This window comes from Bombyx mandarina, chromosome 18 (genome assembly GCF_030267445.1).
Source record: "Bombyx mandarina strain Sakado chromosome 18, ASM3026744v2".
In the NCBI taxonomy this organism is placed as follows: domain Eukaryota; kingdom Metazoa; phylum Arthropoda; class Insecta; order Lepidoptera; family Bombycidae; genus Bombyx; species Bombyx mandarina.
Window position 1 is genome coordinate 2,321,247 of NC_143224.1, and position 12,121 is coordinate 2,333,367.

Below are 12,121 nucleotides of genomic sequence, written 5' to 3' on the forward strand. Positions count from 1 at the left end.
TTTATGTTTGAGAGATTATCAGGAGTGCGAGCAAGGTCTCAGCCAGGAGGGGTGGGATTTGCTTATAGCTGCCCGAGCGCCTCCAAGGGAGACCTAACAACTCAAGACTAGCGGCTTCGCGAATGAATCTACTACCGGATCGGAATCGCGACCTGCTGAGAAGATCCGGCGAGAAACTCAGCGGGCTGATGTTTAGGTTAGGTTGCACGTCGAACCCTTTGCCAAAGTTCGACGAGTACGGTTACCGGGGTCCGTAATCCTAGTGTAGCTAAAGATGTCTAATGCAAGGGTTACTGTCATATCGCTAAATCGTGACTTCTATCTCGTGGGTCATGGTCGACGGAATTTACGTTATGGTGTTCACTACATGCACGCATAGACAGAGATGGCGCTCTAAGAAGCGAAATTGCCCGATTGTCTCTTTCCAAAGGTCGAAGTGCAAGCTTATTGTCGGGTACTGTACCGACAGTAAAAATATTTGTTTGGCAAGTTGGCAAAAACTATCGATAACGTCAAGGATCGATGGTGCTTTTCAGGATATTATCAAAATAACCTTTCTACTCATATCTGTTCATAAAATATTTATAACTACTGATTCCATGAACCCTACGCTTTTTTTACAATAAAATCATTTTTTCTTACACTATTTTTAATTCAAATTTATAATAAAATATTTTCTATTTTTTAGTTGGATTTTCCATAAAAGAGTATTTTGTTAGTTTTTTTAAACTATTATTTCTTTTTCATTGTTTAGTTGAATTTCATTTTTTTTAAATATTGAATTGCCATCGTTCCTTAAGAAGTTTACCAAATTTCGAGTTAATTCGACATTTTGAAGGGGGTCAAAATAATGTTCAAAGATTCCGTTACAAACGTGCATACGTCTGAAGCTAATAAAAGCGTAATAGAAATAGAACTTACCTTTAGTAAAAATTCGTAGACTTTGCTGAATATAATGGCCGTTACGAAATAATCGACTAGAAACGTTTCTGAAGTGCCCCGGCTGCTGAGATCCTTCTGGAAGATTAGAACCGCGAACACCACTATCAGGTATTGGCTGTCCGGCTCCGAATAAGCGTGTCGAAGACCTGTCCGTGCGAAATGAACCTTATCTACATTGACTTAAAGTGTAAAATAACTGTCGGATTTGAATTTCACTACAATTTTACATGTTCGAAATAATTGAATTCTAATATATCAGTCAGTATCCGCGAAAGTACCCCAATGTGAGATAATTAAACAAAGTCGCTGAACGTAGCTAGCTTCTCGGGATCTTCGAAAAAGTCCACTGAAAAGTCTCAGTAAAAAACCACCATTTACCAACCACCAACCAGATTATTTTTCCTAAAAAAGAATACACAAAAGATTAGGCGGTATGGTATGATACCTTTGCCTTTTCAATTGAAAAAATAGTACTACTACATATTGAAACAGTTTTCCCTGGTGGTTGGTACCACCACCCTGCCTATTTCTGCCGTGAAGCAGTAATGCGTTTAGATTTGAAGGGCCGTTGTAACTGGGATTTTACAACTCATGTCTCGAAGTGGGTGGCGACATTTACGTCCTAAATGTCTATGGGCTTCGGTTACCACTTAACGCCAGTTAGGCGGTGAGATCGTCCACCCAACTAAGCTGTAAAAAAAATCTGAAACCGTCGTATAGTTTGGGTAGGGGGTCGTAGATACTGACACTTGAGGGCGCTAAAAACTGACATCAATGACACAGTCGTATAGTTTGGTCGCAGATACTGACACTTGAGGGCGCTAAAAACTGAAACCAGTGACAGAGTCGCATAGTTTGGTCGTGGATACTGACACTTGAGGGCGCACACGCAGACCAGCAGCGCCCCCACGGCGTCCCCGTACTTGAGCGCGAGGGCGGGCGCGTCCTGTGCGGTGGCCGCCACCACCACGGCCGGATACACCACGTTCCGCTCCACGAAGCACAGGTACACGAACAACTGCACAACGACGGTACTTTACGTCGCGGTACACTCCGAGGGTCTTACGGGGGAGTCTGACTCAGCTTGGTAGTAGGACCTCGTGTGAGTCCGCGCGGATAGGTACACCACCCTACCTGTTTCTGCCGTGAAGCAGTAATGCGTTTCGGTCTGAAGGGTGGGGCAGTCACTGTAACTATACTTGAGACCTTAGAACTTATATCTCAAGGTGGGTGGCGCATTTACGCCGTAGATGTTTATGGGCCCCAGTAACCACTTAACACCAGGTGGGCTGTGAGCTCGTCTATCCATCTAAGCTATAAAAAAAAAGACCCCGGGGTTAACATGGACGAGCTTGTGGAGACGGTGTGGCGTAAGCAATACTATTGGATATTCTTAAAACGTCGAACCACTTTTAGTCTCTTAGCACAGGGAAAGACGGTTAGACTTTCTCGCATGTCTGTTATTTGACTATTCGGAAAATAGCGAGTACATCGGCTTTTTCTATAAGTATTTACAAAAACAACTGTTTTTGGACGACTCTGATATATAAGAGGGGAAATATAGTGTCGGATACGCGATGTCTATGGCGTCCAATGTGTTAAGATCAATTCATCAGTTTCCTCGTGGAAGATAATCAACCAAGACGGCTACTTTCTCATTTATAATATTAGTTGTTTTTTATCGAATGTTGAAGTAAGCCTACTAACCACACCATAGACAGCTTAAGACAAATAGACAATAGGAACCCTATAATTTAAACCCTCTGACTGACATGTAGATCACCCTACAAAGTGCCCTTGAAGTAACTAGTCGATTTCTGTTGCTAAGGCGCCGGAATTTCTAATAGACTGAGAAAGACGAATCTGAAGATACTGAGAATGAATCTATTTCTAAGAGACTAAAACCTACATTAACAAACAAAAGAAAGCATCGTTAGGCAACTGGTTTACTGGTGGTAGGATCTCTTGAGTCCGCGCGGGTAGGTACCACCACCCTGCTTATTTCTGCCGTGAAGCAGTAATGCGTTTCGGTTTGAAGGGTGGGGCAGCCGTTACAAATAAACCTGAGTCCTTGGAACTTATGTTTCAAGGTGGGTGGCGCATTTACGTTGTAGATGTCTGTGGGCTCCAATAACCACTTAACACCAGGTGGGGTGAGCTCGTCCACCCATCTAAGCTTTAAAAAAAAACATGCGCTTAGTAACAGAAATCGACATAAATACTTTAGTGCGTAGGGCACCGGTGACCTACACGGCAGTCGAAGGGTTAAGGGTCAATGCGGCCCTCGTCTCACCTTTTCGAACAGCATAACCTTGGCCGGCTCCGTGACCTCGTACTGCGCGTGCTCGTGCTGCTTCAAGACCGGGCTCGCTAAGCACAGCCACGGCTGTTGTTTGCGTAGCTGGGGCAACAGGTAGTGCAGTATCCAACCTAATATACCAGCTATTATCCATAGCACCTACAGAGAAGCACAACCGTTTGTACATTGTTTACTGTAGCTTTTTTTGTAAAGCCGTCCTAAAGATACTTGTATTGGCTTTGTGAAAGAGGATATCCTTTGAGTGCAGACGCGACGTATGATAGGCCTGAATGGAAAATGGAATATTTTGCACCAACCCCACATAGTGGGATAAGGATCAGTAGAGGTATACCACAGTTTTGGTACTGTAGTATCTTTAATTGGAGTCGGTAGTCATAGCCATGACTGCTTCCCGGCAGAAATAGGTGGTCACGCTGCTTTTAGACTTCGTCTTCATATTCATATTCGTTTTTAAGGGAAGATGGAGATAACACTTTTTTATTTTAATTAGATTACTTTTTTTTTCTTCTAAAGCATTGGAACTATCACATTTTATTTATAATCCTTGAAAGTTTTCACAAAATAAAGTCGTAAACATGTTACTTAATGTCGTTTGGCTCAATATACCAAATTAAACTGATGTAAAATGCTGTTCAAATTATGAATTTAGTTTCATTATATAAACAGGATTACTATCCTTGCTACGACAAAGAACTTTTAATTCACGACGCAAAATTGAGGTTATTTTTAATAAGGTACTACATTTTGTAACCTATACATTCATTTCAAAACACTTACCGTATTGAGTTGAGGTTTGAGCGTGGTGAAAACTGTGGTGCAGTGCAGACCGAACACAAAGAGACCGAGGAATGTGCAGACTATAACGTCGTTCTTCAGACGCGCGTTGACAGTGGCCTGCAGTTTTTTCGGCAACGGATCCTCCATATCCTCCTCATCAGGCTTGTCTGTATTGTCTTGCTTCGAGGTGTTCATTGAGTCTTGACTTTTGTCTTCAGCTTCCGCGGTCGGATCCGTCCTTAAAGAGGTCGTAGAATTCATCGTGTCCCCCCTGGGGTCCATCTTCAAAGAGCTCGCACTCGACGCGTGAGACCTCTTCTGAGTCCGCGCGATATTCGTCTCCGAACTGAAGTTGATTTTAGAGGCGGAACTTCCAATCGAGTTCTGCTTGGAGATGTTGCTTTCAGAGCCGTCCTTCTTGTCTTCGGCCAGTAAGCTCGGTTCTGTTTTGTCTGGTTCGGGCGCGCACTCGGGACCGTGCACCACATACAACTCCGGTGGAAGTAGGTGTTTCTTTATCAAGTTCCAAATGTGTGTGTAATCGCTCGCACTGCGACTTAAGTGGTACGATATAGGAACCAATAGGCCGCAGAATATGGAGAAAAGAATATTGTGTTTCTGATGTTGAGATTTCTTGCCTTCGATCAGGCCGCTATACGCGAATCCGTAAAGTATGCAGACGGCCGCTATCGACCGAGCCACGCAGTATACAGCGGCGCTAAGACTGCTCGTCGCGTTCCCACCAAAAATATGCATATCAATTTGTTCCAGCAAGTACATAAGGAAAGTGTTCACTTGCGGGAATAGTCCCAAGCTAAAAGCCAGCGGAAAGAACAAAAGGAACTTCGATAATATTTCTTGAACGACGTACAAAAAATCCCTTTCGTTCATTTGGAAGCCGTATATCGTCAAGGGCTTCATTTCTACGGCGCTACGTTTACTTCTGGAATGTTCGTCTGAGGGCGCCCCGCTCTGCTGCATGTACGTGTGCACCCCGCACAACAGTGCTGTACATAAACAAAAGTACACCGGCCGAGAGAAGAGCACCATTTTATTGAAGCCGTGGACGGGCGATGCCGAATCCGGCTGAACGCTTTTCAACAACGAATATTGACTTCCGGCTATTATGAAACAAAACCAAAACGCGTATATGTCCCTGTAGAAGCCGAGGCTTAGCACCATGGAACCCAACACCGACACCATGACGGCCAGCAATATCGTAATCAAAGTCTCCGAAAATGTCAAGTTTCTGTCGAATAACGCCATCAACTTTAGTCTGTCCATTGTAACTTTAACTTCCATACATTTGGACAGTTTGTATTTGTAGTAGCCCTTGGGCTGGTCAGGCGGTGGCTTTGGTTGATTCATTTTACCGATCTCATCTATGAGCTTCGATATTGTATTTCTGAAGTGTATTTCGACATTATCTTCGGAGATCTCTCCTATTGCCGGCATCATGCTCGAAACGTTATTCGTCGACGCAGTTTCCACGGCCGGTTGCTGTGCTTGCTGCTGAGCTCTCTGCTCCCTCATGAGCAAATTAATGTGCATACTAGGCAGGCCCATTCGGGACTGCCTCTCCGCTTCGATTTGTTCTAGCAAGCTATCCGTCACGTAGGCCACAGGCGAGCGAGGCTGATCTGTGTGCGTTCCGGTCCCGCCGTCGAAAACATAAAACCGTTTATTGGAAGTATTCGTATTTATTGGGACTACCGTCGAAACGTTATTACTGCTCGACAGTAAGGGGTTGTTGCTGCCTTGGTTGGAGGAGCTCCGGTCCAGGCTGTCCCCGCGTTTGGTCTTCGCTAAGCTCTCGCTGTTTCCGGCTTCAGACTCCAGGGAGCCGCAGCTACCTTCGCCAGCGGTCTCCTGAGAATTGTCCGCCGCCGTGTCTGTGTGGGTTACCCTGTTTATTCTGGTTCCGTCCTCTTTCTCCGGTAGCGGTATGGGCTGCGCTTGCACACGAGCACAGCCGTTTTTATCGAAAGTATACGACATCCAATTACCGTATTCGTCCATGAAACAGTGTATGGCTCCGTCGCTCGTGTCATCAAATGACTTAGCAAAGTGAACGTTAGTTGAACTATTACAATTTTCAGCATTGGACTGGTTGTCCTTAGTCTCGGGGTTGTTCTGCGACGAAGAGTTATTCCTTTTACGGGTGGAGCGTTTGATTTTTCTGACTCTATGTCGATGGTTGCGGTCCATCAATGGTCGGAGCCTTTGACCATCTTCCTGAGTTTGTGATGGTTCTGTCGTAGTATTCTCACAGGCTTGCCCCATTGTCGAAGCACAGCAAGGGGTAAAATCCACTCTAGAATTTAAAAATGCCGCCAAAAGTGGCATTGATGTCGGCAAGAGAGTGCTTGTTGATGTCTGGGCTACTTCCTCTATAGATCGTTTCCTAGTTTTATGTACGTTTTCTCTGTCACCGCGGAGGCTTTGCCTGTGAGCCCTGGATCGCTCGTCTCGGTTCGGAGGGGGCATTACGACCGTGTTGGCGTTCGTCGCAGCAAACAAACACTCCAACCCTTGAACTAAGGCGCAAGCGGCCTGCGCCTCTGCCGACTCCATAAGCATTCTTTCCTCATTTTGGCTATCGTCTTTTTCCTTTTTTGAATCCCTTTTCTTGTTTTCTTTCTGAGATGAAGCACGGGACCGCGTCGCGCTCTTTAATTGCTTCGGTATAGCTCCTAAATTTTTTGGGACGTTAACCGAAGACTCTCCTAGGGCGATTGCGACGTTTTGTGATAAAACCTCGTCAGGATTGAGAGAGTCTTCTTTGTAAACGCCACGTTTAGCAGTCTCTTCAAACAACCAGTCTAAACTATATACACTTCGTTCATCTGCACTTTTACTGTCACCAGTTAGCTGTGATTCCTCTGTCTCCGGAATGTGGTTCTTATCAACATTAGTATTAGGTCTATCTACGTCACAACTGCTACTGCTGCTAGAATTAAATATATCGTGGTCCCACAGTTTTTTCTCGACAGTTTTTGATTCTTCTACTTTTTGCTCTTGTTGTGGATTATCGTTTGATTCTAAGCTAGATTTCTCTATTAGCAAATCTTTCGAGCTCGCACTAGTTTTGTCGAAATATACAACATTAGATTTGCAATCGCAAGGCGCCGATTGCCTTTCAGCATGCTTTTCATAATTGTCTAGTTCATGTTTGAATCTTTTTAATCTGACACACTTAGATCTGTCGTATTGAGAGTCCTGATTGTGTTTGGAATTGCTGTGGCGTTCACAGCAATGTTTTTTTGAATCACCGTGGCTCTTTGTTCGGACCACTCTGATTCCAGGTGGCCTTTCTAACAATGGTGACCTGGAACCGTTGTTCTCGTAGTCCGAGTCGCTGGATCTCATCGCCAGAGACTGTTCAGCATCCCAATCAAATCCCCGGAACTGCTTTTCATCATCGTAATCACTATAACTCTCACCGCTAGAGTCTAAATCAGTCTCTTTTTGGGATGTCTGCATTTCATCAGAAATTTCTGCTATGGGATAAACAATTTCTGACCCGTATGTCAAGTAAGGGTAACTGCAGCCCTCTCCGTTCTCATTCTTGGGATAAAGATTTAAATGGGGGCCTCGCGTAAGACTTTTGCTGGGGGGAGGTATTACAGCACTTTTAGGGTTCTTTAACATTTGACCACCTATCGTTTCAGCACTATTAGGATGGGGGGATAAGTTAGATACACTAGGAAGTGGACACCCTATTTCCAGGGCAGCACTTTTTATTCTTCGAACGCCTGGGCTTTTCCCTTTATTCTTTTCAACGTCTCCTACTGGTGCTTCCTTTTTAACCATCATGTACTCGCCAAGTTCAACGCTGGCAAAAAACCCTGTATCAGCGTTGTTAGAATGTCTTCTCATATGGGAAACCAGTTGCGCAGTCGAATTCAGAAGGGGCAATTGTATAGTTGACATCGTGGAGTTTGAATTCCTTCTCATATTAGATGATTGACCGGTCGCTAAAGCCATCGCAGACTTAGTACAGCTTTCGTAAGGATATATAGTGTATCTACGCCTGTGAGCTATACGTTTTTTTGGTGACGGAGGACCGACGCTGGGCTCCGAGTTATCCCTAGAGTCGGAGCTCAGCTGTCGGGCAAATTTGGATTGATACGGCTCCCCAGCTTCATGACCATCTAAATACAACCATTCTTTAAAACAATCCCGGTTTGTAGGTCGTCTGTGGGGACACTCATTGTACCGCCGACTAACTTTTGCAAAGGGACCGTCTTCTACTAAAATATGATTGGGCACGTTGCTTTCTGTACGAGGGTTTCTAGAAGCTTCGATCAATTCTTCTATTCTGTTCCCGTAAGTTCTTCTTTTGGAAGTTCTCTGTTCTCTTCTGCCTGATCTGGATTTACTTCTATTTGTTGGACGGCTTCTTGATGGACCGGGAACGTCTGCCGGTTGAGCGACACATAAATCTGATTTGGTAGTCGCTACAGGCTCTGCTTGTTTCGATGATATAGCGCTGTCTTCTATGCTTGTTTCGGAACTGTTTTTACGATGGACGTCTACTTTTAAATCTGAAAATAGAAATCGAAGAGAAACTTCTGTATCTCTTTCTTTTCAATATACATTATTCTATTCAGTCACACAGTGTGACTCGCACTAGTTAAATGGATTTCGAATCCGTATTGCCACTAAGATTCTCTACATACTTTACTTTTAAAAAATGCTGTTTCTTTTCATAATCCTATTATCTAAAAGACATAGTTGCTGTAAATAGAATTTAAGCTCAAATTTGTGTGCGGTCAAAGTGATGGCGCGTCGGGCATTGTTATCGCAGCGTATGAAATAATGAAAACTTAGCGAGTAGCACTGGGGGTTTTGGCAACACCCAATGGTTCCACGAACGAACAGAAACCTATGTAGGGTACCTACGACCCTAGCTATTTTAACCACGAATCAGTCATGAATTCTGGTTTCTGGCGTATAGGCTATTCAGCATCCGTTTTCTTGGCTATACTCAAAACTCACACTTGAAGAATTTAGATGTTTTGTTTTGATCATTATTCCGTTTTTTTATTGACCTTTTAGGCATACGAGTATACAGCCCAGCTGATAGTGAGTGGTTACAATCGCCCACGGACTTCAGCAATGCCAGGGGTAGAGCCAAACTGCTGCCTACTGCTGCCTATCAAATTATTATCACATACCTATAGTGCTATTGTTGGGTTTGTGGTACTCGAGGGATGTGACTGATTCATTGTCAGTTCCAGATGCGGCTGCAGCTGTCAATTTCATCATCTGCATCTCGATGCCCTCGTCCGTACTAAATAAAAAATAAAATAAAACATATTTTCCTTAATTTTTTTTTATTTTACTCTATTAAACCCCTAAAGTTTACCAAAATTAAGCAAGGCAAATCTCATCTTATTTGTAGGGAATTAAGAGATCAAAATCTTTCCGATCATGAATAGATGTTGATAGAAATTAATAGCATAAAATATAGCATGCTTATGTGATCAGGTAAACCTTTTAAGGAGATTTTTGGAACTGTTAATTTGGTCTTATTATAATTATTCAATTCTATTTTTTGTAGTTAATCTTATAAGTCGAAAGTATATTGATGTTAATTTAGTTATAACATATTAAGGGTGGTTTTGTGCAAAAATATGAACAATATTGTACGAATGGATAGTGTGTTATGGTTGGAGGCATCAAATGTTACCCATGTCATATACATAATATTGAATAATTTGAAGTGCAATCAGGAAGGGCTTTGCACTTGATAGTCTATTTTGAGTATGGAGTATTTTAAGGCAACTAAAGGATTCAGAAAAGCATATGCAGTACCGCTTACTGAGTATTGTACCAGCGTGCAACAATCAACAGCATTTACACTGGTAACTGTGCTTGCCACTAGATTGGGTGTAACACAATTTTAGTACACTCATGGGGTATATTTAGATTATTTTAATTTCTTAGATGGATGTTCGAGTTCGTGATCCACCAGGGGTTAAGTAAATACCAGAGTACATCCACATCAACAATGTAAATGTCGCCACCCATCTTACGATATAAGATCTAAGTCTCTGTTTTATAGTACGACGGCTGGCCCATCCTACAATTTGAAACGCATTACTGCTTCATATCAAAAATAGGTGGGGTGGTGGAATATATCCGTATGGGTTTACAAAATGCACTACCACCATAACGGTGTATTGCATAATTTTTAAAGCAGTACCTAATCTATAAGATAAGATTTTAATGTAATATTTTATCTTAACACGTTGCCTGTCCATGCATTATATATAATGCATTTTTGGTCCAGCTGTGACGTTCGTGCATTATAAGTAATGCACGGTATTCTAGCTGGCACGTCTGTGCATTAAAACTAATGCATGCATGAAATTCAGTATTTTAGTTGTTTTTGAAAGTGTTTTTTGAAAAGCACTTACATGTACTTCATAAGTACATAAAATGAAATAGTTAAGCCGAAAAAAAAAATGGGCGTCACGGGTACTTAACCAAAATACTCTGGACAGGCAACGTGTTAAATAGCAGTATGAGATGTAAATGAAGGTATGTGTATAGAATGACAAAAAACATTCGCACTCACAAAACCACTACACAAAAGCATTTTTCATTCATATAATTAGCTGAGGAAGATAATAAAGAGTACTTACGTATTGTTCTCATTTGAGGTGTTAGGGTCATCAGAAGGTTGTACAACTATGAACTCGGAGGTGTCATACAAATGATGTAGGCTTCTATTCAGAAGCTTTAATCCTGTGAATAGTACAGCTACAAGGATGCAATATATGATCCAACCTAAGCTTGATGGTGGGAAATACTGAAAGAAAAAAATTATGTTTTCTTAATGTTTTTAAATTTAGGAATTGAATCAGAAGGCTGCTCTTCAAATGCTCATATTGGATACAAGGTAAGAAAACAACCTTACTTAATGATTTATCTAAGTTCTCACAACACATTTGCTTAACTTTTTTCCCTATTTGTAAATAGTTTCTCTCTATTATGTACAAAATTTTACTATGTACCCAAATGTAGGGTGGTGCCATGGACTTCAACATAATTGTGATCAAATGAATGCCTACCCAGAAATATAACCAATACATCTAGTTTATTACAAATACAGAGATCCTTAGAATGCTGAACTGCAAAAAAGTAAAGAAGGAATTATTATAACTGTCCAGAATACAATACAAAAACAAGTTTCCGATTTTAGCATCAACTCTGGTCATCAGCTACTGAAAGCAACTAAAAAGGATTGATATCCAGGGAATGAATACAAGAAATTAACAACACAATAGGAGAATGCTTTCACTGGGAAGCTTTCTAAATAAGTATCCACCTGAGACACATGTAACAAATCCATTTAATCTTAGGACTGATTGCAGACAGTGTTGCAGATAGGATTGGTATAATGAATCCATTTTTCGTTACCCATCATAATGTGATCAAAACCCTTTGTAATACTGGAGCAGTTGTTAACAGACAAAATAATGACACTGAATATCTCTTGGCTTCAACCCATTAGGAAGTTTCTTGATTTTGATAAATTGCTGAAGCAAGTCGATATTGCGTTTGGTACACATCCTTGCAAAGGAGTAGTGCCAATTTAGCAACTACAATGGTTTTTTGGTTTTGTTCATATAATCAGAGGGTCATGAGCATCAAATCTTGGAAGCAAAGGAAGCAACGTCAATGTCACAGCATGTTATTTGGTAGCATCACTGTAAGCTTTTTAGAGATCCCGTTACACAACAGATGCTGTTTTCTTCAAAGAAGAAAAGCAACACTTCCCATAATTATGCTTAGTTGGTACAAAATCATGACACATTCACACAACCAAAAGTATACCCCGCAACAAGGAAATGACTAATGCATCAAAGCAGTTTGTTTACCATATGTCTAAGCTTGTTTCACAATGTTTTGGATCTGTCAAAACCCTAATACTAGTAACAAAAAAAAACTTAGGTTAAGAATTTCATAATCTGATGGCAATAAGTGGTTAATGTCACTCAAGGAAGCTGGCAATGCCAGGAGCACAGCCATCTCACTCTCTGCCCAGGGTTCTAATTCAATTTTATATGA

At 41.8% G+C, this 12,121-nt stretch overlaps 1 protein-coding gene across 2 annotated transcripts in view; it reads right to left on the minus strand.

Annotated features, from left to right (window-relative positions):
• Window positions 1-12,121, minus strand: part of pcx (pecanex) — a 40,839-nt gene that overhangs the window by 27,842 nt on the left and 876 nt on the right. For both annotated transcript variants that reach the window (XM_089734889.1, XM_028181354.2), the window contains exons 2-7: window positions 10,693-10,859; window positions 9,220-9,335; window positions 4,040-8,586; window positions 3,236-3,400; window positions 1,816-1,960; window positions 922-1,088 (exon numbers count right to left, since the gene is read on the minus strand). In XM_089734889.1, coding sequence (XP_089591015.1) covers window positions 922-1,088; window positions 1,816-1,960; window positions 3,236-3,400; window positions 4,040-8,586; window positions 9,220-9,335; window positions 10,693-10,859 — 5,307 coding nt within the window. The remainder of the gene's footprint in view (window positions 1-921; window positions 1,089-1,815; window positions 1,961-3,235; window positions 3,401-4,039; window positions 8,587-9,219; window positions 9,336-10,692; window positions 10,860-12,121) is intronic.